The 27,314-nt window shown below is 56.3% G+C and overlaps 2 protein-coding genes across 5 annotated transcripts in view; one reads left to right on the top strand and one right to left on the bottom strand.

The window, feature by feature from the left end:
• Window positions 1-2,423: 2,423 nt before the first annotated feature.
• NAXD (NAD(P)HX dehydratase) lies at window positions 2,424-20,829 on the top strand. Of its 3 annotated transcripts, none has more exons than XM_060080011.1 (10): window positions 2,424-2,509; window positions 6,050-6,200; window positions 8,124-8,169; window positions 8,806-8,894; window positions 10,829-10,937; window positions 16,358-16,408; window positions 16,487-16,591; window positions 17,419-17,539; window positions 18,528-18,648; window positions 19,378-20,829. In XM_060080011.1, the coding sequence occupies exons 1-10, from the start codon at window positions 2,464-2,466 to the stop codon at window positions 19,574-19,576; spliced, it is 1,038 nt and encodes a 345-aa protein (XP_059935994.1). In that variant the 5' UTR covers window positions 2,424-2,463; the 3' UTR covers window positions 19,577-20,829. The 3 variants fall into 3 exon arrangements, with proteins under 3 accessions (XP_059935994.1, XP_059935993.1, XP_059935995.1); XM_060080010.1 differs by having other exon boundaries at window positions 2,475-2,636; XM_060080012.1 differs by lacking the exons at window positions 18,528-18,648; window positions 19,378-20,829 and adding an exon at window positions 18,025-18,512 and having other exon boundaries at window positions 2,475-2,636.
• CARS2 (cysteinyl-tRNA synthetase 2, mitochondrial) overlaps window positions 10,538-27,314 on the bottom strand; it is a 48,333-nt gene continuing 31,556 nt past the window's right edge. For both annotated transcript variants that reach the window (XM_060080009.1, XM_060080008.1), the window contains exons 11-15: window positions 26,872-27,010; window positions 25,312-25,435; window positions 24,713-24,811; window positions 22,427-22,633; window positions 10,538-22,348 (exon numbers count right to left, since the gene is read on the bottom strand). In XM_060080009.1, the coding sequence (XP_059935992.1) occupies window positions 22,208-22,348; window positions 22,427-22,633; window positions 24,713-24,811; window positions 25,312-25,435; window positions 26,872-27,010 (710 nt within the window). In that variant the 3' untranslated portion in view covers window positions 10,538-22,207. The remainder of the gene's footprint in view (window positions 22,349-22,426; window positions 22,634-24,712; window positions 24,812-25,311; window positions 25,436-26,871; window positions 27,011-27,314) is intronic.

Below are 27,314 nucleotides of genomic sequence, written 5' to 3' on the forward strand. Positions count from 1 at the left end.
TCACTACCATGATAAAATTTCATAATTGTCTCCTGAGTTAATTTCTAACTTACCTCCAGCAGAATTTCTGCTTGAATAACCTCTGAAGGATCAGACATAAATAAAGAACTGTCTGATAACGATGGTTAGGTCTGGGCTAGTTTTCAGGGTTTATAGAACTGATGTTCGTCCGAAATTGCTCACATTGACCACATTTCAGAACACGGTCATCCTAGAGACAGCAGAGGGCACTCCAGGTGAATATTAAGTAACTGGAAAGCAAACATCCCAGGAGGAAATGTGACCTGGCGTGTTGGGTGTAGTGCACGATACAGCACACGCTGAAATTTCTCCCTCTCAAAGCTAACCTAATATTTTCCATTTGTTTAGCTCTTAATGTCCTAGGGCTGTACTGTCCCACATGGGAGACCACATGTGCCTATTTAAATGTAAGTTAATTAAAATGTAAAATTCAGTTCCTCTGTTGCACTGGCCACATTCATGGACTCAAAAGATACAGGGGGGGCTTCCCTGGTGTCCCAGTGGTTAAGAATCCGCCTGCCAATGCAGGGGACACGGGTTCGAGCCCTGGTCCAGGAAGATCGCACATGCCGCAGAGCAACTAAGCCTGTGAGCCACAACTACTGAGACTGCGCTCCTGAGCGCGAGAGCCACAACTACTGAGCCCGCGAGCCACAACTACTGAAGCCCACGTGCCTAGAGCCCGTGCTCCGCAACAAGAGAAGCCACCGCAGTGAGAAGCCCGCACACCGCAACAAGGAGTAGCCCCCGCTCGCCCGCGTGCAGCAACGAAGACCTGATGCAAGCCAAAAAAAAACCCTACGAATTGTTCATTTCTGGAGTTTTCCATTTTAATATTTTCGGACCTTTGTTGACTGAGGGTAACTGAAAGCAAGGCATGCAAAACCTCGAATGAGGGGGGACGACTGTATGTTATTCGGAGGTGATGCTGGGAAGGGTGAGCGACACGCGGTGGGCGCCCACGTTGCGGGCTGGTCACCTTTCACTCCCGGTCCTTCAGGCTTTATAAGACAAATCATGAGGGAATCGGTGAACCTGGACACCGGGTGAGACGAGCCCCACCCACCCTCTTATTTCTAATCCCCGCAAATCCACCAGGGGGCAGCACCACCTCTCAGACTTCATAACCTCCTAGAGAAGCAAGGGAGATGCAGAGTGTAACTGATTTGTACACATTTCCTAAGTTTACACAGATCTTTTCCCCCCAAATCTAAGGGGAGGTGCCCATGAGAAGGAACTCACGTTCTGTGAGAAGCAAGAATCGCTACATCACAAGGTTAGAGGTGGCTCCTAGGTGACCCATTGAAATGTACATTTACATTTATAAATGTATGTTTATAAGTTTACATTTGAAATAGAAAAAAGGGTAATGTAATAAAATTATTACATAAAATAAAATATAAATAAAATAAATGAATAAAAATTCATGAATTCACACTGGTAATAAATAACCTACTGGTTAATAAAAAATAAAATAAAAATTCTGAATAAAATAAAATAAAAATTCAGTAGTTCATACTGATAATAAATAATCTGGCGAACACCACCTTAACCAAGCGATCAAAATTCACGAAGTTAATGTCACCTCAAAATGGGGCACACTGACATTGCTTGTGTAGAAGATCCCAAATAATCTCAGAACTATCTGCTGGAACTAATAGGAAAATTTAGCATGGTCAAAGGATACAATGACAGTATATAAAAATCAACTATTTCCACATATAAGCAATGAACAAATGAAAGTTGAAAATTAAAAAATAATAATAGCATCAAAAGCATGATTTGGGTGTGTTGATAGAAATGTTCTAAATCATGCGGTGGTGATTACCTGATTATATACATTTGTTAAAACTCATAAAACTGTACACTTAAAATTAGTGAATCTCATGGTCATGTAAATTATACCTCAATGGAGAGAGAAAAAGCACCTACTGTGTGCCCAGTTCCAGGTGCTGAGCACACAGCACAGAACAAATAAAGCTTTTCCATTGGAGCTAACTGTCTAGTCAGGGTTAGACCTTGAAAATGAATGAATGAATGCACATGTCAAGTAGTGAAAAGTGCTATGAATTAAAATAAAGCAGGGCAAGGGTGCAGGATGGCGGGAGAGGGGGTGTGAATCCTCTTATACAGAATGGGCAGGAAGGGATTCACACGGATAAGACGACAGTTGAGCCGAGACCTAAATTAGATGAAACCGACCGTCGCCCGCCGTCTTTGACCGGCAGAGGCCAGTCCGGGGGCGGAGCGAGTCCGGACCTCGGACCACTGGGAGTCGGCCGCCCGCTTCCGGCGGCGGCGCTGGGGCGGCCGGGAGACCGGAAGTCAGTCGAGGGCGGTGAGTCCCGCGGCCGCGCGGGGGCGGCCGGGAGACCGGAAGTTCGCCGAGGGCGGTGAGTCTCGCGGCCGCGCGGGGGCGGCCGGGAGACCGGAAGTCCGCGGATGGCTGTGGGTTCCGGCTGCGGGGCGGTCAGGAGCTGCCTGGGAGGTAAGCGCGATAATGGCTTTCCCGGCCATGGCCACCCGGGCGGGGGCCGGGGCTGCGGTTGCCGGCGCCGCCGTTGTCGTGGTGCTCTCGGCCGCGCTCGTGCTCTACGGGCCGCCGCTGGACGCAGGTACTCGGCCGCGGGCTACTGGTCCGGGCGGGAGGCGCCGCCGTGGGGCCGGGGTCGCGCGGAGCCGCGGGTTCTGGGTCCACCTGGGGAGGGGTCAACCGAGGGACCCCGAGGACCCCGGCCAGGCCTTGGCTGCTGAATAGAGCGGACTGTGTAGAATCAGGCGTAAACGGGACAAGTGCGTCCGACTTGGAGCACCATCTCCTCCTGTATGGTTTTCCTCTCTTGCCCTGCGGATATTATTGTACCTAAGATTTTTCAAACCGCTGGATAGTGTGTTGTATTATCTCACTTCTCCCAACAACGTGGAGAGGCTGCTGTTTTGTAAAGAAGGAGGCCCTGAGCCAAGGTTCCCAGCTAGAAAGTAGCTGAAATGGTAAAACGCGCTTTGGCTGTAGTCCTTAGCAGCAGGCAGGACGGAGAGTAACTGTTAGGGGGGTTTGGCTGTTTGGTTTTGGGCACCGTAGTTCCAGGAGATTTGAGGAGCATTGAGGGGCTCCTCAGCTTCTGCACTTCACTCAGTCACACCAGCCCAGGCGCTTCTGGCCACCAGTTTGTTCGGAGATACTTTATCGGTCGCAGTTGGTCTTAAATTCGTACACTCCGTGATTGGTTAGCAAGATTTCTCTTTGAGTCGGCTTGAGATTTCATTATTAGACCGAACTGCGGAGCTTTTACCAAAAACTGGCTTCCCATCCCAGCTTTAGAGCATCTCAGTTAATTTAAAGATTGCTACGGTTCACATTAAATTAAAGCAGGAAACATTGGTATTGCAAAGCTGTGAGTGGCAGGTAATTCTAGAAAACAGCCCAGAATGAAGAAATCTGTTTAACTCTTCTCAGCCACACTTCTTTAAAGCAAACAAAAACCAGACAGGTATGTCCTGTTCTTCTAGATTCAGAATTGTATGAAGACAAATTACTTACCAGGATAAATTTCAAGTTGCCTCTTGCCAAGGCCTTTTTATCCTTAAGAACTTTGATGTTTCTATTTCAATATTTCTGTGGATAAGTCCAAATGGTGCATGTCAGTAAGCCAGCTGAAACTTGATTCTCTGTGGAGTATAGGGAAGTTGAACTGACCTTCCTTTGGCCCTCTCACTAACAGGTGTTGATCTCAGGTGAGTGTTAACAAAACGCTAATGAGCAGGGTGGATTGTGCTGTGCAGTCATACAATTGCAGTTAAAAAGTGAAAACGCTGTACTTCTCAACAGTGATGTTTTTTACCCATCCCAAATTGGTTTCAGAAGGCATTTGAGAAGGATTTGACTTGTCTTTTGGTTGGTGGCGTGATTATTTGATTTAAAAAAAAAATTCTTCTGCCTGAAAATGGCAGCATTTTGGTAAAATGGTGTCTTCTGCCCTGGCTTATCCGTTCCTAACCATAGCGTCTTCACAGGTCTGTCTCTGAGCGTCAGTTTCCTTGTCTGTAAAAGAAGGATAAACTGGCTGCCAATGAGGAGAGTGAGCCAAGATGCCTGTACTTCGTCGGGCATTTATCGAGCGGCTTATTCTGTGCCAGACCCTGCTCCAGGTGGTTGAGGGTGGGAGTCCAGCCCTTAAGTCACAGGTGGGGGCTGTACCTCATTCTGTGGAGGCAGAAGGTGCAGGGGTGGTCTTGGGATGCTCTGTGTGTGGCTAGCTGCTTAAAGTGATGGCAGCTAATAAACCCAAAACATTGTAAGGGGCTCAGAACGATCCGGGAGTGGCTGGTAAGCTTGGATTCTGTCTTTACAATTTCCAGACTTTAAAAAGCACCTGTATTTATTGTTCTGGGGCATTGGAGGAGAGACCATTCTCCGATCTCCTCGCATTGACCACTCACGTTATGCTAGGGGTGTTCAAGTTTGACACAGATGCATGGCAAAGCACCTCGGTAAGCGCACAGACGGCTCGTCAGCGGTCAGCAAGGCTGTCCTGAAATCCGCCTGTGACAGCTGCAGTTCCTGTCCTGCAGCCGGCCGGGGAGCCCAGGCAAGAGTGTCTCACAGCCGCTGTGCACGGTGGCGAAGAGATTAGGTCAGCGCCTCTGTGGCCCGGCTGTGCGTCAGGGGCTGGACTGACGGTTGAGCGAGACTTGGGCTTTTTCACGGCCAAAGGGCTACGGCGATTCTGCTTGGAGTTTTAATCCTGCGTTGATTTGGAGGAAGGTAGGAAGGTGTTTGGATGGATGGTAATTAATATCCTTTTTACATCTTGGGGTCTAAGCATCCATCTGATATATCGGCTAAGGAGGCGTTTACACCTACTCGTTAAAGAAAATGACTTGAATAACATCGTTGAGTGAAAAGTAAAATTGTAACAGTGATAGAAGATAAAGCTGTTTTACCATATGTATGGAGCTGAGTCAGTCTCTGTTCTTCACTTGGACTTGTGACCCACGTCTGTTTTTCCTCTGCTGCTGAGATAATGGGAAGATAAAAATATTGGATGCCTCTTTTGTGAAAATGCTGTTCGTATCAGCAAAGATCCTTTAATTCTAGAGAAAATGTGCACTTTGTTATCTGTTCATACATTGGGCTCTACAGAACCCAGGATTTCTCTCACAGCTGAGCTATTTTTAATAATATGGCAAAACATACACAGGAAGTTTTTCAAGAAAGACCGATTAAAATTAGCTATTTATAGACAATTCAATGATCAAACTATTTTAAAATGCCACTTTGAACCCAGTGTAAGATGTGTTCCTTATTTAGAACGCCATTTTCAGGTTAGTTGATTAGTATCTGATTGAGTGCTGGAACCGTGACTGGAAATGAATTGGGAATAACGTGACCACCTGTCTGGCTTGAAGAGCCCGTGGAAAGTAGCAAAGGGGAGAAGAGACCTAATAAACTTGAAGGACGATTACGATGAAATATGTGTAGTTCATTAAGTAACAGTGCGTTAAAAAAACTTTCTGGGGCTTCCCTGGTGGCGCAGTGGTTGAGAGTCCGCCTGCCGATGCAGGGGACACGGGTTCGTGCCCCGGGCCGGGAAGATCCCACATGCCGCGGAGCGGCTGGGCCCGTGAGCCATGGCCGCTGAGCCTGTGCGTCCGGAGCCTGTGCATCCGGAGCCTGTGCATCCGGAGCCTGTGCTCCGCAGCAGGAGAGGCCACAACAGTGAGAGGCCCGCGTACTACAAAAAAAAAAAAAAAACACAACTTTCTGAAAGCTTAAGTAGACTTCCAAGACGTCTGATACATTCGAAGTAAATCTGGTCCATGCAACAGTATTAGTAATGTTGTGTTGTTACTTCTGAACAGCATTTGCTTATAGAAATGAAATGACGAAACCATTGGATAAAAATCTACAGCATTCATATTAAGCCAGCTTTGGGAAGTGTTTTGATTAATGGGGTATTTTGTTCAAGTCTGTTTTTGATGTATGCTGGTAGACACTTACCCTTCTGAACATTTTCCTGTTTTTCAGTTTTAAATCGAGCATTTCCGCTGCATACAGCACGCTCAGTAACGGACATGGAGGCTGCTTTGCAGCTGGTGAGGAATGTGGTGCCGCCTCTGGCCGCCTGGAAGCACAAAGGCCAAGCTGGGAGGATAGGCGTGGTGGGAGGCTGCCCAGAGTAAGTTGTGCGGACGCAGCGTCCCTCTCTGGCTGCTCGCCTACCTGTCGTCCTTCCGTCCGTCCGTCCAGTTGGACCCCAGGGGTCATTTCCAAGTGTCCTCTGATATGCTGGCAGTATTTTTCAGTGATGAACGTTTGATTGAGTAGCAGAGAAAGCATGGGGCGCCGTTGGGTGAGGCTGTTTCTTCTTACTTGGTGCGCTCTGTACTGACGGCGGTCGTTACTGTGGGCCCGTGTTACTTCTATAATCGAGGTAAAGACACTCAGCATCTGCTCGCTTTCCTTTCTTAATTTAAAGACATTCCTGGAAGTTCCTTATGAAATTTGACAGATCCTAGCTTTTTTCCGGGGCCTCTTTTCTCTTCTGGTTTTATATATTATGCTGCTGTGTCGACCCATGAAGATTTGTAATTTGTCCTTGCTTGTAATACCCGCTGCCTTTGACTTAAATTCGACCTTGGTTACCATTCAGTTTCTGCTTCCTTTCTGTTTGCACTGATATGCTCTTGGCCTAGCCTTGTATTTTCAACAGTTTAGCATGTAGTTGGCTGTATTTATTAAAATAACATGTAGCTAGATTGTGTTTCTTTACCCACCGTGACAGTGACTGCTCTTTCTAAGTGAGGGGGATGTATTTCTTTTGTTAGCGAGGCTTGTACTCACACTGTGGGGTGAGTGTGTCTGTCCGCTGTCCTGTCCTTTGGCATTTTGGGCGAGTTCGTGGCTCTGCCCTGGGGAGACTGTCACACGTGCAGCGTGCCCTGAGCATGTTTCCCTGTTCGGGTTAGCAAAGCTCTTCTTCACCCCTGGGATTGACGTAACAGTTACAGTCACTCATCTGACGTCAGGTTCACGGATTTTCCTTGCACTTCCTTGAAGTGCCCTTAAACATAGGTACAGGCGTTTCCGAGCAAGTGGGTGGAAGCAGGAGGGAGGCGTGCGAGTCTCTTCTCGTTTGTCCCCATGTCCGAGGTGACCGCTGCCTCTGCTCACCGTCGCTCTCGGGGGTGGGTCCTGCTCCTTGGGGCACCAGCCAGTCCAGGGGCTCCGGCCTGTGGTCACCTCGAGCACACTGTCTCTCTCTGCAGGTGCCTTTGGGAGACTCTCCCTGTCTTCTCAGACCTCCAGGTTTTGTTTTGTTTTGCTTTGTTTTTTCCCCTAACACACATCCCTACCCTCCTCCTTGCTAGCAGAGCCCCAGTCTTGTTCAGTTGGTGTTGCATTTTCTCTTACTTGTGTCTGTGTGCATTTCTGATAAGTCAAGTGCTTTCTGTGTCTATATTAGTCTAGAGAGAGGTGTCGTCTTTATAATATTAAGTCCTCTCATCAAGTGTACATCTATTCTTTAATAGGTTTTAAAAATGTCCCCACAGAGTTATCATGTGTTTTATAAGGTTAATTCCTAGATGCTTTATGATTTTTGCTGATCTACCAGCTACCAGCTGATCTACCATATCAGGTAGATGCTATCATATATTCTAATCAGTTGTTCCTGGTATAGAAAAAAACCATTTTTTTTCTGTTGATATAAATCTTGCCGAACCACTGTACACTAGGAGACCCATTTTTTTTAACAGCTTTATTGAGGTCTGGTTGGTATATGGCAAGCTGCAAATGTTATAAATGCACAATTTGATAAGTTTGACCTCTGTATGGCCCCCTGAAGCCATCCGTCAATGCTTCAGTTTGCACATACGCATTTCAGAGAGACCTTGGGGCACCTGGCCAAGATCTGCCTCTCCTGACACGGTTCAGAGGCCTCATAGGAAAGATTGACTTTCCTGGAACTGATCCGTGTTTCCCGAGCTCCTACTGAGGGTTGGGCCGTGCCTGGGTGCTGCGTGTCTGTGTAATTGACTGATAAGCCTGGTGTGCTTGCCTCATTCTCAGAAGTTTTTGACTGTAAATGTCTTCTTTTTAGGTACACTGGAGCCCCCTATTTTGCAGCAATCTCAGCTCTCAAAGTGGTATGTTTGTTCATAGCTTCTTTTTCAGGATTTTTCTAGTAAAGAGTTGGATTATTTAAATATGACTGAAGCAAATGTTTTCTGAATATTCTCTCAGTATTCAGAGAAATCTGCATAACATTTTGGGTAATCATGGTAAGAGACGTACCTTTAAATCTACCCTAACTTCTTGTGCAGCCACAAAGTAACTTGGATTGGGACTCATTTTCTTTTAAACTAAACTTTTTTTAGAATTGTACTTCACCGCAGTGATCCAGGCTGCCTTTTCCGTCCTAGCATAAGCAGTGGACCTCTTTTAACCTTGGCAGTTGTCAGGGCAGTGTTTTGATCAAGTCCTGAAGGCCCAGTGGCACAGGGACTCCCTGCGGACCTCATAGTGATGCCACCTGAGCCGGCGGGGCCACCTGCCTCTTTGGCGGCAACAGAAGTCCGCCTCTCTTTCCAGGCCTTTCTTAGGCTCTGCCGCTGGCCGGAGGCCTCTCAGCCACCTCCTGGCTGTGGGTTACCTGCGGCAGTGGGTGCTTTTCTTCTGTGGACAGTGCTGCGGAATTTGCACGGTTGTACCAGAGCCACCAGTGCTCTTAAGTGTCTGTCGGGCGAGTCCGCATTAAGCCGGCCTCCTGTGCTCCTCCTCAGGGCGCGGACTTGTCCCACGTGTTCACCACCCAGGATGCCGCGCCTGTGATCAAGTCGTACAGCCCGGAGCTGATCGTTCACCCGGTTCTGTGAGTGGGGCCCCGGCGGGCGGGATGTGAGACCGGGCAGGAGAGGAGTGTGGGGAAGCCACCAGGGTGTGGGCTGAGCAGGTTGTCATCTCCATGGCCTGCTGATGTGCCGGTGGACGTGGCTGATCGCCGTGGGGTGGGCAGGGGAGCCTAGATCTGGGAGTTGTCAGCACGTGGGCTGCGTTTAAACCAGGAGGTGAAGCTGTATGGGGGTCGGGAGGGCCCGGCGCGCTGGTGGCTGGGAGCAGACGGGAGGGGCCCAAAGGGTGTCCTGGGGCCTAGTGGAGAGCTTTGCGGACGGTCCTGGAAGAGCCCTTGCTTGGAGCTGGAGACGGCTGGCTCCCAGTGCGGGGTCGCCGGCAGCCCGAGCAGGGCTGCTGGGGGCCGGGGCGGGCCATTTGGTAGCCTGTGGGCCCTGAGAGTGGCGGCCGGGCCTCAGAGTCGCACACAGCCGTCAGGTCTGGTCCTAAGGAGGGCTCCTGATGTCGCGGGGGGTCGGGGCGCCGCCGGGCACACGCCTCCCCACAGGCCTGAGGTGGGGACGTCTGCACCGTAGGTAGGAGTGCAGCCCGCACTGCATCTGTGCGCCTGTGTGATGGAGCCAGACTGGCACAGGTCATTTTGAAATGAGTCATCGTGTCTTACTTTAGCGTGTTTCACGTATTTTTCCCCCGTGAGTCTTATTTAAAAAAAAGAAAAAGTGTAGTATGATCATGACTATATACCCTGCATTATTGACTCTATTTCTGATGGGAAGGAAGTTCCATTTGACTCAGAGACACGTGGACCACTCGAGTAAACTGCTGGGGTCCCTCCCGGGGCCTGGGAAGGGGCCCAGCAAGTGAGAGGTTCCGTGCTTGAGTTTCATCCCCAGGAGTATATGCCTCTGCTGCCCCCACATCACGCCATACTGGCTCCTGGTCTCTGTTCAGCCAGGCTGCTCGTCGTCATTTCCCGTAAAACAGCACTTTCCTGCCCCTGCTGCTCCCTCCTTCTCTTGTCTGCTTGTCCCCGGAGGGGATGGCTTCCCCTGCGAGCCTCCTAAGTGGAGGTGGCTTTTCCTTTGTTCCCCCAGCCCCTGGGTCTGGAGGTGGGATGTGCGTCCTCCCAGACCATCACCTCTCGTTCCAAAACCTCCAGCTCCTTTGAAACTCACACCCACTGACCCAGTACCCCTCCTCCCTGCAGCCGTCTCAGACCCCCCATCAGTCCTTGGACGTTAATGTCTCTCTCCACCATTGCTCCCGGGACTGTTGCTAATGTGTGTGTAGGGAACTGCTTTACTGGGATATGATTCACTATAAAATCCACTGACTTTGTACGGTGGTTTGTGGTGTGCTCACCAGGTTGTTACGTCACAGATAATCTTAGAACACTCCCACCACTCCCAGAGGGAAGCCCCTCCCCATCGCCACCCCAGCCTGAGGCGACCTCTCGTCTGCTTGGTTTCTAAACATTTCTTATGCATGGAATCAGACATTTGTGAGGTCTTTTGTGTCTGCCTTCTTTACTTAGCATCCTATTTTCGAGAGTTGTCCACATTGCAGCCCGTGTCAGTGCTCTGTGGCTCTTTAACAAACAAAAACAAAACCCAGAAGTCCCCCCCCCCCAACCCCGCCAGCTGCTGGCAACCGGCAGTCTCTTCTCTATGGGTGAGTTTGGTGTTGTGTTTTTGCGGTTTTTTTGTTTTGTTTGTTTGCTTTAAAGGTCCCCCGTATAAGAGCATACGCTATTTGTGTTTCTTGGGCTCATTTCACTTAGCAGAATGCTCTCGGGCATCTGAATGTTGAAAGCTAGACAACTATGGTGGGGTCCTGGCTGGGGTCCTGGAACAAGAAAAGGACACTGGGGGAAAAGCTGGAAAAATCTGTAGTTTCATTAATGAACAAAAGATGAACATTTCAAGCCGCTTTGCCCTTCTTTTGCTTTTTTAGTGACAGCCCCAGTGCCGTCCAAGATGTGGAAAAGTGGTTGCCCCGACTGCACGCCCTGGTCGTAGGGCCTGGCTTAGGCAGAGACGACGTTCTTCTCGAAAACGTCAAGGTAACGTGTAGAATTATTAACCGCGCCTGTTCCCACAGGCTCGGCCCTTAGATCGGGGGAGTCTGACGGAACTGCATTTTCCGTTGTTGCTCTGTGTGCGTCTTGGAGGAGGAGTTGAGACGGATAGAACGTGGTCTGGGGGATAGAGGAGCCACTGGGCGTAAAGGTAGGGATGCGCTTAAACCAGGGCAGGGCCCCGCTGAACGGCGCCCTCTCTTCACTCCTGGGGCTCTGGTCTCAGGCTGTGGCCGAGGAAGTCTCCATGGGGCCCGACGTGACGAAAGTCCCAGCATCCGGGCTGAGCGGGATTAGCAGTGGCCGGGCGTGCGCTCAGGCTCGCGGTCACCTCCCCGCGACCCCTTCCTGCTGGGGACCCCTGACAGCCTGCTCCTGGTGCCCGCTGTAAGGGCACAGGGCCCCCCCGGGGCTGACAGAGGGCCACGCTTTGTGAAGCGCTCTGCACGGTGCCCGGTTGGGCGCACGGAACAGCAGGCCCAGTGGGAGTCTGTCACAGTGAGCCAGTGGGAGAGGGTGCTTCTGGGTTGTTCTGGCGACTTCACCGTTGCTATAAGTTGTGCGCTTAGAGAGAAACATGAAAGGTGTTCTGGTGGTTCTAGCTTTGTGTCGTCAGCGGGTCCTCTTGAAAGCCCTTGTTAGTTTAATTTCTTAACCTGGTGCTTCTCTGACCACCTGAGGTCCTCACTGGTCTAGAAATCCCTGGGCCTTGGACCCCACGGGCCAGTTGTTCTGCTGCCTTTGCACTCTCTTCTGTCCCCTGCCGTCCTTTTCAGCTAAAGCCAGCGTAGCCGGCGCTGGGTTGGGGGGGGGAGTGGGCAGGAGACCCTTGTTCACCCTCGTGTGTACACGTGCATTCGTTTACTTTTTCGTTGATCATTTATGCTCTTCCTTATTACCGAAACTTTATGCCTGCTTTAATCTAAAAAGATGAAACTACTTTTTTGGCCTCAAAAAGTTGAAATAGAAATAAATACTATCCTGGATCAGGGAAAATAGCTCGGATGGCACACCAACCCCTCATTCTGTGCGCGCCCGCTGCCCAGGTCCTCCGACGCTGCCTTGGTGTCACTCACCGAGGGGACACATCTCGGGGACCTGCTGAGCTCTCCCTGCCCTCTTTGGGGCCCTTCTCAGTGCCCCCAGACCGCCTGCCCCAGCTCCAGCCCTGGGAGGTGTCGGCCACGTGCCTCGAGGGGGCTAGCGGTCACAGTGAACCTGATTTGCCACCCTCGTTTCAGCAGCTGGAGGGGCTCTTGGCTCAGCTTCTGCTTTTTGAGTTAAACTGAACACAAACTCAAGGCAAAAAAGGTGTAGGGTGCTGTGAGTGTCGGTTGGACTTTCCTAGCCGTCTGTGGGTAAAGAACGTTTTAAAAGGCAGACGTGTGTTTGCTTTACCAGAAGTTAGTGAGAACGTGAATCTTAAGGGTCCCTTCCACAGAAAATCTTTCCAGCCTTTAGGGTGAACGTTGGGGCTGGAAGTTTCGCTTTCTTCAAGCCCATGAATTATCACTGAGGAGAAACAGTAGCCGTGACAGGTGACCGGGGATGGAATGGAGCAGGAAATGTGTTTCCAACTTTAGTGTCGATAGCTGGTCCGTTTACTATTGCCTGTTTCAAACGGTTTGGTTAAGACATATGTACCCTCTGTAGGACGTGACGCTAAGGGAAGTAGGCCAGGTGCAGCAGCACCAACGCTGCGCGGTCTCACTTCTGGGTGGAGTCAGAACAGGTGAGCTCGTAGAAGCAGAGAGGAGGAGGGCGGCTGCCGGGCGCGGGGGTCGGGGGTGCGGAGAGGTTACATCCTCCCCCGGGGGAGGTGGTGGCTGTGTGGGTTAGCTTGACTGGGGATTATTTCACTGTACTTGTGCACGGGCTCACCTTGGAGATACGGGGTTCGGTTCCGGGCCCCTGCAATAAAGCGAATTCTCGTCATAAAGCCAGTCACGTGAGTTTTTTGGTTTCCCAGTGGAGATAAAGTTACGTTTGTGTTATACTGTAGTCTGTTATGTGTGCAATAGCATTATGTCTAAAACACAGTGTAGGTACTTCCATTTGAAAGTACTTTGTGACTGAGACGTGCTGACCGCCATCTGAGCCTTCGGTGAGACATCGCTGTTCTGCTGGTGGGGGTCTGGCCCCCACACTGCCGGCTGCTGCAGGCTGGGGTGGCCGTGGCCGTTCTGGAAACGGGGCTGCAGGAACCTTTGCCGCATTCCTTAACGTGTGCGGTTCCACGGCTTCTAGGACGTTTGTGGGGTTTGCAGCCGTCGCCACAGTCCGTGTTAGGACATTTTCATCACCCCAGAAAGAAGCCCCGTACCTGTTAGCACTTGCTCCCAGCCTCCCCACCCCTGGCGACCACGAATCTACTTTGTGTCTCGGTGGATTGGCCTCTCCTGGAATCCTGGACCTTCGTAGGTGCAGCATCATGCGGTGTGTGGTGTCTTGTAATGTCAAGGCTCACCCTGTCGTGGCAGGTTGTCAGCGCTTCATGCCTTCTGTTGCTGTGTGATAGGCCGTTGTATGGAGGGACCGCGTTTTTAAAATCCATTTGTCAACTGATGGACCTTTGGGTTGTTTACACTTCCTGTTGGCTATTACAAATAGTGCTGCTGTGAGCACTCATTTACAAGGTTTTTTGTGGATTTATGTTTTTATTTCTATGGGGTATGTACCTAGACTGGAGAAGCTGGATCATACGACAACTCCGTTTGCTGTCTCGTCTAAGGGTTTTGCCTGATGCAAGATTTACTCCTATGTTTTCTCTTAAGAACTTTATTCTTTTAGCTCTGTGGTCCCTTTTGAGTTAAGTTTTGTATGTGGTGTTAAGGAAGGGGTCCAGTCCAGTTTTATATCCAGTTGTCCCAGCACTTCTTCGGGCCAGTGAATCTCTGGGCATCCTTGTTGGAAGTCAGTTGACATCAATGTGAGGGTTGACTTCTGGGCTCTCCTTTCTGTGCCATCGATTGTACAGCTGTCCTCGTGCCAGTGACCACACTGTCTTGATCATTGTGTCTGTACAGTAAGTTCTGAAATCGCAAAGTGGGGGTCCTCCAACTTTCTTCTTTCCAGCATTGTTTTGGCTATTCTGGGTCCCGTGAGTTTCCATGAGTTTTAGCATCAGCTTGTCAGTTGCAGAATGGACAGCTGGGATTTGGGTAGGGGTCACCTTGGATCTCTAGGTCAGTTTGGGGGTCACTGCTGTCCTAACGGTGTTGAGTCTTCCAGTTCCTAAGCTGGTTTTGAACCAGAGTTTGTGGAGGTAGGACGTAGCATCTTGACCGACCCGCCTGGTATCTGTGCTCTTTTGCAGCTTGTTGTTTTCCTTGATGCATGTGTCTTGGAGACTTTTCCTGGCAGAGTATGCAGATGTTCATTATTTTTAATAGCCTCATCATAATATGCTGTAATGTATTTAACTAGTTCATTTTGGCTGTTTACAGCATTTTTTTCTATTAGTGATGCCTTAAACATTTCTGTATATCTATTTGTTTCTTTTGGGTGTTTTCTTTAGGATAAATTTATACAAGTTCCATTGCTGAATCAAAGAGTATCTGTGGAAGGTGGAGGTACTGAATAACATCCTCTGAACTGAGAAGGAACTTTTGAGACCAAAAAACAAAGCAGGCAACTGAGTGAAGTGCAGTTCTGAAGTTTACGTGGGGACTGACATACAGGCAGGATCGGGTGGAAGATGACCCAGGTGTCCCTGGCTGCACGGAAAGGGTCCAAGGGGATTTATGAAAAAAGAATCTGACCCCCAAGTGAGACGCATGTCTGCACTGATGGGAACTGGACTTTATTCCACCCGCCCCCAGGGGGGGTCTCTGCAGAGGCACTCCTCCAGTTTTCATATCAGAGAAAGATGGTCAAGTCGACAGGGAACTTGTCCGGCTTGGGCGCATTCCTGGCAAGTGGGCTAGAGCTCAGTCACTCACGCGGGGAGGGGAAAGGGCAGGGCTGCGGGCCTGAGATGGAGCTGCCAGAGTGGGGTCAGCGGGGTCCAGCCGCACGGCGCGAAACGGAAGCGTTTCCGAGAGATGCTCCCGGGTGTCTCCAGAGGCTTGTAGCGGTTTGCTCTCCAGCGAGGGCTGCCCTTGCCAGGATGTGCTCTGGGGGGCTGCCACCCCTCACGCCCCCTCCTCGTGTGTAGAAAGCTCCTTGTTCCGCTTCAGCCCCTCCTGACCTGTGTGTGGCCGGCTCCTTCCTTTGCCCGTCCTTCCCTCAGGTCACATTGCTGTCCGGGTGTGTGTGTGTGTGTGTGTGTGTGTGTGCAGGCCTTGCTCCTCGTCGCGGCGTGTGCTGGCGGCGCTGACCCTCCAGATGCCGTGACCGTGACAGCGTCCAGTGCACAGGCCCTCTGAGCCGTGGAAGCAAGACCAGCCCTGCGTTCTCTGCGTCAGGAGGCCGGGTGTCACGCTGTGTGACGCTACTTATGTGCTCCCCGCGGCGTCGGCTCACGTTTCCCGGGTCTGAACCTTCACTGGGCCACTGTCTTTGTAAAACTCTAGTAGGAAAGTGCAGAGACTCAGAACACCTGAACTGGTTCTCACGGGAACGCCCGACTCGGGGCGAGCAGACAGAGCATTTCCACTGTTTAAGAAGGAGAGAGCCTTCCGCGGGCCCCGTACCCTGACCCTCCACCGAAGGGGCTTTTGGGCACACTCGCAGCACTCGGACCGGCGTCGGCGGGTGCGGCCGAGGCCGCCGGGCAGGGCAGCCGTGCTGGGTGAGGTTGACTCCTCGCTACTACGTTACGGACGTGGGCTTAGCTCCCAGTGTTTTAAATCATCCCTGCTCGTCACGTATCTCGTTCAGCGTTCTCTTCTAACGTTTTCTGTTACCCAGTGTCTGTCGGGTAGAAGTCCTCCTCTCGGGCTGTTGCCGTAAATGCCCCTGTCGTGAAGTTCTGGTGCATAATAATCAGCAGTCATGTTGATCAGACACACATACAAACCTCAGACTTTTAGTGTAGCATTCTGAGAGCGAAGTGATTCACTGTTCATTACTACGGTCATTCATTTGAAAACACGTGAAGTGTTACTTATGAGAAATAGATAAAAACTGAGGAGTTGCGGAATTCCCGAGACTTCAGGTCTCTCAGCTCCAAATCCTGAGGGCTAGTATCTATTGGAAATTTGGAGGTGCCGGCTCAGGGTTGTCCTTCGTGGGCTGGCCTGGGACCCAGCACTGCGTGACGGTCCCATGGGCTCTTGTTTTCAGAGTTCCCAGGGCCCTGCCTTACAAAGTCTCTTTTCTCATTATTTTATGCCTTTGCTTTCTTATTTCCTGTCTGTTGGTTGATGGGCTGATGTTGAAGTCCGTCAGGAACTGCTCGGTTTCTTTTACCCTCTCTGAGAGGCGACGGGCTTGTTGCTCAGCCTGGCTTCCTTTCCTTGCAGGGCATTTTAGAAGCGTCCAAGACCAGGGGCATCCCCATCGTCATCGACGCGGTGAGTGTGGCCTCCTCTCCTATCCCCTCCTCCCAGGGGCCCCTGTGGCCTCATAGTGACGTGAGTCGTCGTCTGCAGGATGGGCTGTGGCTGGTCGCTCAGCAGCCAGCCCTCATCCAAGGCTACCAGAAGGCGGTTCTCACCCCCAACCACATGGAGTTCAGCAGACTCGCCGAGGCTGTGGTGAGTCAGCTGACGTCCCGGGCAGGGGTGAGGGGTGCGCCCTGCGGCTCTGCCCCGGCTCGTCCTGCGGTGCACCTGCGGGGACAGACGTGCAGAGGTGGGTGGACAGGTGCATTTCGGGTGCGTGTAATGATGGGGCATCTTCCAGTTAGCATGTCTTTGTGTGGATGAAAGGTGGCCTCTGGGGTCAGCCCGCCCTCCTGCCACCGTGCACCCTGAGCGGATCACTCCATCCCTGCCCCTGCCTCTGTAAAATGTGGGGCATGATGGAATCTGCGTCGTAGGGTTTGTGAGGACGAAATAAAATAATACAGCTGACCCTTGAACAGCGTCGGTTAGGGGCGCTGAAGGCTGCACGCTGTCAAAGTTCTGAGTGTGATTCCCAGTCGGCCCTCCAGATGCACGGTTCCCCGTGTCCTTGGTCCCGCATCCGTGGATTCAGCCGACCTTGGATTGTGTAGGGCTGCGGTGTGTACTGTGGGAAACAACCCACAGGTAAGTGGGACCTCGCGGTTCACACCAGCGTTGTTCGAGGGTCAGCTGTGTACGTGAGCCCAGCGTCCTCACGTATTCGTGCCCGTGAATGTCTGCTCGTTATCACTCCAAGTCGCATCTCTCACAAACCTTTACAATCCCAGCCGTGGGCCAGTAGTCCTAACTCTGGGCCTCCCTCCCGCTGGTGGACGGAGACGTCTCTGCACGTGGGGCCCGAGCTCGGCTGTCGGCAGGTGCCCGGAGGGCCCTTCCCCGGATGAGGCGGGATCAGGGTGGATGGGCTCTTCCCGTGTCTGATGACAACTGTGTCTGTGTGTTGTCCTCCGTCGTAGCTGGGAGACCCCCTGGACGGCAGGGACCGCTGCGGAGCTGTGCTGAGACTCAGCCGGGCCCTGGGCAACATCACCGTGGTCCAGAAAGGGGAGCAGGACGTGATCTCTGATGGCGAGCAGGGTGAGTGGCCGAGGGCTTCACACCGCGTGCCGGCCGGCCACGCTGGGCACCAGCCCCAGGAGGACCTCCTGTTCACACACGGTCGGTCACACACGGGCACATGGGCACACTTACCCCTAGAGAGGGACTCCCTGGTGAGCGTGTCAACCACCGCTTCTGGAAAGGCCGTTTTGGTCTTGTTTCTCGCTGTTCGACACCGGGTACGGGGCGCTCTTCTGTCTGTGCTGTGCAAGGAGAGCCCCGGGCGGAGGCTCCGGGCAGCGGGCGACCCTGCAGGCCCGTTGCCGCCTCACCTGAGGCACCGATGCAGTGGCTTGAGTCTTTCACTGCGTCCTGTTGTTTTATAAAAACGCCCGGAAAACGGAGACACCCGAGGAGCCGCCGGTGGGGCGGGAGCCCCCGGGCCCCGAGCGTGGCTGCAGAGCCCAGCAGGCCCGCCCGCGTCTGCACCGGGGTTCGGTGCGTGACGCCCCTGCTCCCTGCAGACGAGTCCTCCTGTCACTGAAGTCTGCCCCGGAGGCAAGAGCCCGCCACGCGTTGATGAGGGAGCTGTACACACGGAACCGGTGCCCAGGAAGGAGTGTGCACGCTCACACACGCCGTCACACACACACGCTCGCTGTCACGTGCTGGACAGGAGACGCAGAGAGTCTCCTCTGCGTGGCCCTGAAGCCCGTGGGTCAGACGCTGGAAGGTGCTCTAGACTCTAACAGAGAGAGCGTAGCAGCTGGTTAAGACGTTTTCCCAAGAGACAGAAACTTCTCAGCACGGCACAGACAAAGTCCCGGCAGGGCCGCTGCTGGCGCCGTGGGCGTCTCCTGGCGTGTGAAGCGGGCGCCCTGGGCCGGGGGCGCCATCCCCACCCTGTCCCCGCAGACCCCTCGGTGCTGGTTGGGGGAGCTGGGCCTCCGCCTGCTGTGTCAGGACGGGCGGGGAGGGGCAAGGTGACGGAGCACGGCCCCTCTCACACGGTCCCCTCGCCCCGCAGCGCTCACGTGCAGCCAGGAGGGCAGCGGCCGCAGGTGTGGCGGGCAGGGGGACCTCCTGTCGGGCTCCCTGGGCGTCCTGGCGCACTGGGCCCTCCTGGCCGGCCCTGAGAAGACCAACGGGTGAGTCACATCTTTGTTCCTCCCATGCTGTTTCAGCAGTTGCACGTTAAACAAGTGGCTGCTTGGAACATTCCGCTGAGGTGCTGGTGTTTCGTGGAAGAAGAGCCCCCAGGGCAGGAGTTGGTCCCAGGATGCTCGCCCGGGGGCTCTGGTGTCCCTGCTGGTGTCGGGGGTGCTGCTCGGGGGGTCTGCAGCGCATGCTCTGCGAGACCGGTGCCTCGGGACACGCAGGCGGGGGCAGAGCCTGTGCTGGGAGATGACTGTCCATGGGGCGCAGCGCCCGGAGCAGTGGGTCCGCCGGCGCTGGCGGAGGGTGAGCCCGGGCAGCACCCCCCGGGGCCCTCGGCCTCCTCGCTGTGCCCATCCTGGCGGCTCTGATGGTGCCAGGCTGCAGGGTCCCGGCACACGTGGCCCGGGGGGCCTGCGGGGCGTGTGCGTGCAGGCGGGGCTGTGATGGGTCCAGGAATGTAGCAAGCAGCTCGTCCTCAGGCTCCAGTGTCTTCCAGGGCCGAGAACAGGCACCGAGCACTTACCCTGTGACGGAGCACCCGTCTGGCTTGCAGCCGGGACGTGGCTGCGTCCTAACCTTTCTCCGGGTGGATGGGCATTTCTGATAGGCCCAGTGGCACGTTAGACTGAACTTCCCAGAGGGGGTCCCAGGGCGACCACAGGAGGGACGGGGAGGGCCTTGGGTGGCCACGACGCCCCGCTGACGCCGCTCCCCCGCAGGTTCGGCCCGCTCCTCGTGGCTGCCTTTGGTGCCTGTGCGCTGACCAGGCAGTGCGCACACCAAGCCTTCCAGAAGCACGGCCGCGCCACCACCACCACGGACATGATCAGGGAGCTCGGGCCCGCGTTCAGCAGACTCTTCGAACCCTCAGCCAGTGCAGACGGAGGGGTGGCCCCGACGGGGGAGCTGCGTTTGTGACGGGACCCGCCTCCGGTCCATCCGAGTCCGCTGGGAGGTGTGTGAGTCTGCGCCGTGCGGGTTGACGTAGACGGTGTCAGAGCTTGGAACGTAGCACTTTGTGGCTCAACTGCTGTGTGCTTGGAGGTGTAGGAAACAGAGTATTCCTGAACTTTTCTCAGCTTCTGGACAATATCAGAAAAGAATGAAGAGAATCAGAAGACAACGAGACCGTCCGTCACCAGCTCAGCTGAGGTCGTGGGCTTTTGCTGGGCGATTCTTCTGTTTGCGGGAAGTTCCCCTCCTCCTGTAGTCCTCTCGGGGGGGATCCCATCGCTCATTTTCAAATGTCTACACGAATGATGTTTTCTTTTTTAAACTGAGGTCCTCGAAGGGATGTGGCATTCATTCTTCAGCTCATTTTTGTTTCTTTTTGAACTGTGATTCGGTTGGACACATCTGGGCAGAAATACTAAGCATTGCTTCTTTTGGTCAATTGGTTGAAATAGTTCAGAATAATGAGAAATCTTTTAGAACTTGGAAACCCTTTTGGAGGCAGCTGGGAAGATCACAGAAGGGAAGCGAATGGGACCCTGACCCCTGAGTGCGTAGGTAGGGCCTCTGGGGTCCCTCAAGCTCCCACTTCCCCTGGCCTGTGCACCAGTCGGGTGCTGGCTGACAGGCCCCGGCGCGGCACACGGGAGTGGGAGGGACGCCTGGGGTCCCGGGGTCGGGCGGGAGGCGGCACCCCGGTGGGGGCACCAACACTGCCCTCACGCCTGCTCACGGAACAGGACGGCGGGTCCCTCTGCCTCGAGAGTGGGTGTGGCTTCAGGAACGTTCTGAAGACTTTCTCTCTGAAACCGTAGTGAGTTGTTCCATCCGCATCAGGTCAGTTTGGGCGCGGCCGTCTGTGTGGGCAGTTCTCTTCGTGGCCCGAGAGCTGGCCATCTCCCGTCACCTCTCTGCGGGGCTGGGTACAGCACGTGCGCTCGAGTGCACTCTCAGGCGTCGGTGCCGCCTTCTGTGGGGCAGGGCCTGGCCTGGCCGTCTGTCCTTCCCCAGTGACTCCTGCTCTGTGATCAGAAACCTCCCCACAGAAAGGTCCCACTTCCTCTAAATAGTCGTGGACTTTCAAGATTTCCTTTAAAATGTTTACCATTGTTATTTCATATCTAACTGTAGAAGAGTTTAAGTGTCATGGACATTTTCTCCTTTGGGAAATTACGCCTAAATCACGGTCTCTATTAAAAAGCAGATCTGGTTTACTTCAAGGGAGAGTTTCGTATTTTTTTCTTAAACAGCCAGAATCCACCTTTCAACTTACTCCTGAGTGAGGACAGTCTCAGATACTAGGGAGATAAGAACACGTCAGCCCGTCTGTCTAATGGTATGGTTTTCACCACTGCCTACCAGTACCGTTAAAATGAAGTACTAAGCCCACAAGTAGCTGACACGGGAACTGTTGTGTTTCTGCCCTGAGTCCCTTTGCTTGAGAAACCAGTTAAGGGCCCGTTGTCCTTTGCAAACCCGGGCACTCTCTGCTCCAGCTGAGGACACTGCCAGGAGACCAGCTCCGAAGCACATCTGGTGGCCGGGTCGGGCTCCGGCTGGACAGCTGCCCCGAGTACTGAGCGGCCCCGCTTGCCTGTCCCGTGTCAGGGGCCCGCCCGCCCTCTGGGCTCCTGACTCCATTGCTCACGGGTTGGGCCCCTTGTAGCAGGTCTGCTTCTGAACGGGCTTCCTCATCTGTATAACAGGAACCCCCTGCCTTTCAGAGTCAGGAAGGTCAGTGACAAAGTTAAGGCGGCTGCCGGGACAGCCAGGCCGTCCGCGCGGCGCCTGACGGGTGCTACCTGCTGCCCGGGGCCGCGCCCGCAGGATCAGTCGGTGCCAGCCCCACAGCTGTGGACGCGGGGTGGCCTGGCTGAGAGCTGGAGGAAGCGGCGAGGGTCACCCCGCTTCCCGCTGGCTGGCTGAACAGCTGTGTAGCTCCCCGCCTGCGACAGAAAGATGGAACGCGAGGCCGCCGGCAAACTCCGTCCGAGGTCGCCCGCCTCGTGCCCGCCTGTCACACCTGTGCCCTCACCCGTGTCACCCAGACTCAAGCACAGCCCTGGCCCCGTGGTGTCTGCTCAGAGGCAGAAGAGGATGGTACCCCAAGAACCAGCTGTTTAGTAAGAAAGAGGTCAGACAGAATAGAGGTGAAACAAAGCCTATCAATCAGAGGAAACGGGCTGGACGCTTGCAGGGGTTTCCTCTGTTGGCGCTTTCTGTGGTTAACGTTACTTTATAACCAGGAAAATAAATGTAAAACCGTATGCCCACGCCCAGTCCAGCACGTGGGGTACAGGCCGCTTCTCCTGCTGGAGACCAGGTGACGCCGGGGAAGGGGTCCCGCCTGCCCTTCCCATGACGTCTTCCGGGACCCCGTGTAGGACTGACGTCCTGATCTCACGGTTTCAGGGCCGTCCCACGACGTCAGGCCCCGGGCTCAGGGGCCAGTCGAGACCACCGTGTGGGCTGATGTGACTTTACTGAACTACTGCGTCTGTGGCCGTCGACACCCATTCTCCAGCGCATCTACTAGCACCCGTGGGGCGGTGACAGTTGGGTGTAAGGTTAACTGAGCGGCCACAACAAACTTTCACATCAAGCTTTTATCGTGACTTGGGGCAGCACAGAACCGCGCCGGGAGCCGTGGCCTCCGCATCCCGTGTCCTCGGCTCCCCCTGGTTTGGGGTCTTCTGTCCTCGGGTCCAGCAGCTCCCACGTGGACACGCCGCCCCTGTCCTGGGGAGGGAGACGGGCCGGGTGAGAGGGCACGGGGGCGGGGGGCGGGGGCAGAGCCGGGGGCGGGGCGGCGCTCACCTTGATGCTGATGCCGTGGGCCGCCAGGTCCCCGCGCAGCGCGTCGCACGCCTCCAGCAGGGGCCGCCTCTCCAGGAGCCGCTGCCGCCGCGCCTCCCCAGGGGCCTCCCCGGCGGCCAGAGCGAACTGCCGGACCTTCCGCCGGAAGCGGACCAGCTCCTCGACCACGCTGTGCAGGGCGGCCGCGCCGCCGACCCCTGAAACACACTGCCCGGGCGCCGGGTGAGTGGACGGGGTCCCGGGCCGGGGAGGGGCAGGGGGCGCAGCTCCATCTCCCCTCCCCGCGCTTCGACCGAAGGTCCCGTCGCCCAGGCCAGTGAGCGGGGGCTGCCACTGCAGACGGGCAGTATCGGAGGGTCATCGGGCAGAGCCGGCAGGCCTGGGCCTCGTCGACCAAGAAAACCAAACTTGCTCCAGCCGCCGTTCAAGGCCCTGGACGCCCTGCGCCCAGGTGGGCGCGCGCACGGGGCTCTCCCCCGGGGCCGGGGACCAGCAGTGTGGGTGCCGGCCGGGGGAGCTCCAGAGCTGGCGTGGGCCCGGAGCCCTGCCAAGTTGCCAGGCGTCCTCCCCCTGCCCCCCGCCCCACGGAGGAGGGGCCGGCGGTCCAATTCCTTCAACCTCACGGGATCCCCAGCCACTGCTCCCACAGGAGAAGACAGCTCGTTACAGAGGCGTGAGCCCCCAGAGGGCTCCGGGGGCACCCCAGCTCGGGGAGGAGGTGGGCTTCTGGTGACCCAGCAGAGACCTGGCCCCCTCCGCCTAGTGTGAGCCGCCAACAGGCCCTGGACCGCCCAGGGAGGGCCGCAGTCCACTAGGAAATCAGTGTCTCTCGATAAACCAAACAAGTCATCGCAAAGATACGCGAGTCTTAGTGTTGAGGCCAGAGAAGCTCACAGCCTAACAGTCCTAGGAGACGTCCCCGCTCATGGCCAGGGCAGCCGGCGCCAGGCCTCAGCTAGCAGGTCCCCGGCCCGGCAGTGGGCTGTGCCAGGCCTCACGGCAGTAGGTGGCCCAGCAGGGCCCACAGGGAGATCCGGCGTGGCGTCCCCCGTGTGCACTCCAGGCTCCCCTGTTAACAGCCTGTTCACACTGTTTTTTAGCAAGTGCAGCTATGGCCCTTTGCTTTCCGGTCCTGAGCAGCAGTCCTAAGGCTTTTGTTAGGTGAGGCACAGCGAAGCAGGACCCCTGGGGGAGGAGGGACCCTGGCCTGGGCGCTTCTGTGCAGAGGACAGCCTGCTGGGGGTGAGGGGAGAGGCAGCGGCCGTGGGGAGACAGGTATACATGGGGAGGGCTGCGGGGGAGAGCTGCTGGGAGGTGGGAGCCCGGAGGGGAGGGAGGGGGCCCGGGACTGCAGGGAGCCAGAGTCGAGGTGTCAGGGTAACAGTCGATACGGAGAGGGGACCCAGGATCCCGGGGGCTGGCTCTGCCCGCCTCGGGCCAGAGCAGCTGTGGCCAAGCGCAGCAAGCACCCAGTGCCCAGACCCTCCCTGCCGAGAGCAGCCAGGCTCCCGGGAGAAAGGCCGACTCCTGCCTGCGACACAAGGTACCGGATGGGCTGGGAACGTCAGTGCAGGAAGCGAGGATGTGCCAACGGGATGGGGCCGTGTGTGGCGCCGCGGCCAGCTCCACGCTCCGCACCCCCAGCCGCTAGCCGGAGGAGGACCCGAGTCCACACTGGCGCCAGGGTCTCTGCGGCCTGGTCACGGTGCACATCTTGGGCCGGGACAGACGGGGATCACGGCCTAGAGGATGGCGTCACGTGTGCTGACTCCCTGAGGGGCCGGGTGTCAGGGCGGGAGGGCCACGGAAGGCCAAGGGACGTTCCACACACGGGACCGGAGACCCGGAGGCCGAACGGCCCACGGGCCTGGACTGGGCTTCTGCTGAGGAGTGTGTGACGGGGACGTGGGCGGCCGGGGGGGCCAGGCCCGAGGATCCCTGACGGCTGGGGCCCAGCCGGCGGCTCAGACGGCGCCGGAGAAGCGTGTTCCCTGCAGCCTGACTGCCGTGTACACTTTGAGGTTCTTTCCCGGACACAAGTGCACACAGAATCCGTGGCTCGCCACTCACTGTGCAGCTGAGGTGCACGCTCGTGCTGCTCAGAGCCTGGTTTCGGTTAGTAAATCCCAGCTCTGCGTGTGTTCCCCTTTTAAGGAACATAACACATCTTAAGCACGTGGTAAGTCTGGCCTTTAATTACCGTTAAAATCCGCGTTTCTGCAGCTGTTACCGTGTTAGCGTTTAGATTAAGTCCCAGGATCAAGGACTGAAGAGAGAAAGGCGTACCTGTCGCTCAGCCAGAGAAATCCCCACCGTCTCAAAGAACTGCTCCACGTAGGACACGATGGCACCGAACACGGCAGGGCTCCTGGGACCACCGGCCGCCTGCGACAAGTCACCCAGAGAAGGTTCTTGAAAAGCAAGACCACCAAACCCGGGCTGGTGAGCCCCCGGCGGGCGTGGACGCAGCCCTGCGAAGCCAGCGCTCCCGCCCGCGGCTGGGCCTGTGCTCTGAGCACCTGTGCTGGCACTGAGCCCCCGGGCGGTGGCGGCAGCAAGTGGCCTTCGGGGCATTCCAGGGTCCCGGGCATCTGAGAGGAGCCTGGCACCAGGGCCCAGGGTCAGGCGGGGCTGGGGGGCAGTCGGGGTCCCCACCCAGCTTCCTTCCCGTCTCACATCTGTGTGACAAACTCGGACTCCCCTGAGCTCCTGTGTCCACGTGCCAGGCCTCCCCACGGCCCCCAGCTCTACTGACCCCGGCTCAGGACAGGGCCACACACAGGGGTGGCCTGGAGGCCACCGGCTCTGGGAGCTGGGTGGCCGCAGGGGCTGGCGAGGTGGCGTCTGCTCTGTCCTCAGAACTGTCGCCACGTCCCAGGAGTTACCTCGGTGGCCGCCTTCAGCTGTCTGTTCCCGTGGTGAGCCAGGTCCGTGACGGCATCCACTGCCCCCGGCGTGTTGAAGTCGTCCGCCAGCGCCGCCTGCACGGCCCCCTTGGTGCGGTGCAGCCTTTGGGGAGGTGAGCAGACGGGGCCGCTCCAGGGACCTGGCTGGATGGCAGGAGCCGCAGCGCTGGCCAGGCCCCCAGGACGGACGCCCCCCAGGGGATCCGCCCTCGGGCTCCCCGCTCGGCTCCCGCCCCCGGGGCAGCCCTTCCAGCTCCTTCCCTCTGCTGTCAGACCCCCTCAAGAGCCGGCTGCCGTGACGCTGGAGCCCCTCAGCCCCTGGCAAGGAAACTGAGGTCACCGTCACCTCCTCCTCGCCTGCCCCCTTGCCCGTCCCCAGCAGCACCGTCAGGGCCCCTTCGGGTCACCCCTCGCTCACACGCTGTCCTGCACGCCTGCCGGTCAGTCACCGGCCCCTCCGAGACCCCGCCACCGTATTGGTTCCCTGCTGCCCGTCCCAGACTTTCCCCACCTCCTCCGGGTGCCCTGCTCCCCAGGCACAGGGAAGGGTTGGGCAAAGCCCCCGAGCCTGGGCCCGAGTGACCACAGGGAAAGACAGACGTTTGCTGCCTGGGCTCCTGCGACCCAGCGCTGTCACCCGGCGGAACCTGACCTCTCCTGACTGAGGCGCGGACTCTCCCCTGCACGCCTGCCGGTGAGCGGCACGGCCGGTCTTTCCCTGGCACCCGCCGTCGGGAGGGTGGCCGAGTGACTGAGCCCCACAAGGCCCGGTTGCCCGGCCCCAGGGCTTGGGCTTCGTCCTGGGCGCCACTGCTGTGACCAGCAGGCAGCTCCTGCCTCTCTCCTGTGGATGCCCTCGTCCCGGCCGGCCGGCCCGAAGGAGCCCCGGGCCCCCTACTCCTCCAGGGGCTCCCTGGGTGGCCGGGCACACAGACCCAGCCCACCATCAGCCTCCGGCGACCCCCGATGACCCTGCCCTCCTCATCTCCCTCTGGTATCCCCCGAGGCTCTGTCCATCTTCCCAGTTTCTCACCGTCTCTGAAGCCAATCTCAAACCTTCCTCGCCTTTTTTTGGATGCAGTAAAACACAGATGACCACGTCGAGCCATTTACCGAGCAACAGAACTGGAAACACCGTCTCCACGTCCGGGGTGGGCTCCGTCCTCCCGCCCGCGCCACCCCTCACTTCACTTCCCGGGGCCCCTTGCTGTGCTCCCACCTCCGCAGGCACGGCCGTCCTGTGGTCACAACCCCCAGGGGGCGGAGGGCACACGCTGGGCTTCCGGACGCGCCCGTCAACCCCCGTCACCGTGACCCGGGTCCCCCCTGCTTCCTTCAACAGCTCGCTCGTTCGCCCACCTGCCCCACTTCCCGTCGACCACGCCATCCACGAGGTTCCTGGTGCTCCCACGCAACCGTGGGCTGTCCAGGCCTCCCCGAAGGCAGGGTCCCTGCCCCTCCCCTGGCAGGCCCGGGGCTCCCACCAGCCCCGCCCCCGTGTCCACAGCACTCCCTTGGGTGGCCCCAAGCAGCACCCACCTCTCCCACAGCACGTCCTCCTGGATGGGGCCGCCCGCCAGCTGCCCCCTCATGTAGGCCCGAGCGTCCTCCACGAAGGCGGCCACGGCATGGAGCAGACGCCTGGCCTCGAGCATGGCACCGTCGCTGTAGTCCACAGCTGCGGGGAGGGACCCTGGTCACCTGGGAGCCACGAGCACCCGCAGACCACCAGGCTCTGTCCTGACCCCGGGCAGGAAACGTGGACACCCCTCCCCACGTGCGTGGCCGAGAGCTCATTCCCGCTGACAGATGTACAGACAGACGGCTCTGGAAAGCGGGGGCCCCACCGGGTGCCTGAAGCGCCTCTGGGGAGGCCAGCCGACCGGTGCCAGGAGGACTCGGGCTCCGTATTCCTGGAGGGGCAGGGAGACCCGGCCATCACCCCGCCCGCGAGTGTGTGGGGACAGATTACGGACACTCGC

Source organism: Mesoplodon densirostris, chromosome 17 (genome assembly GCF_025265405.1).
Source record: "Mesoplodon densirostris isolate mMesDen1 chromosome 17, mMesDen1 primary haplotype, whole genome shotgun sequence".
In the NCBI taxonomy this organism is placed as follows: Eukaryota; Metazoa; Chordata; class Mammalia; order Artiodactyla; family Ziphiidae; genus Mesoplodon; species Mesoplodon densirostris.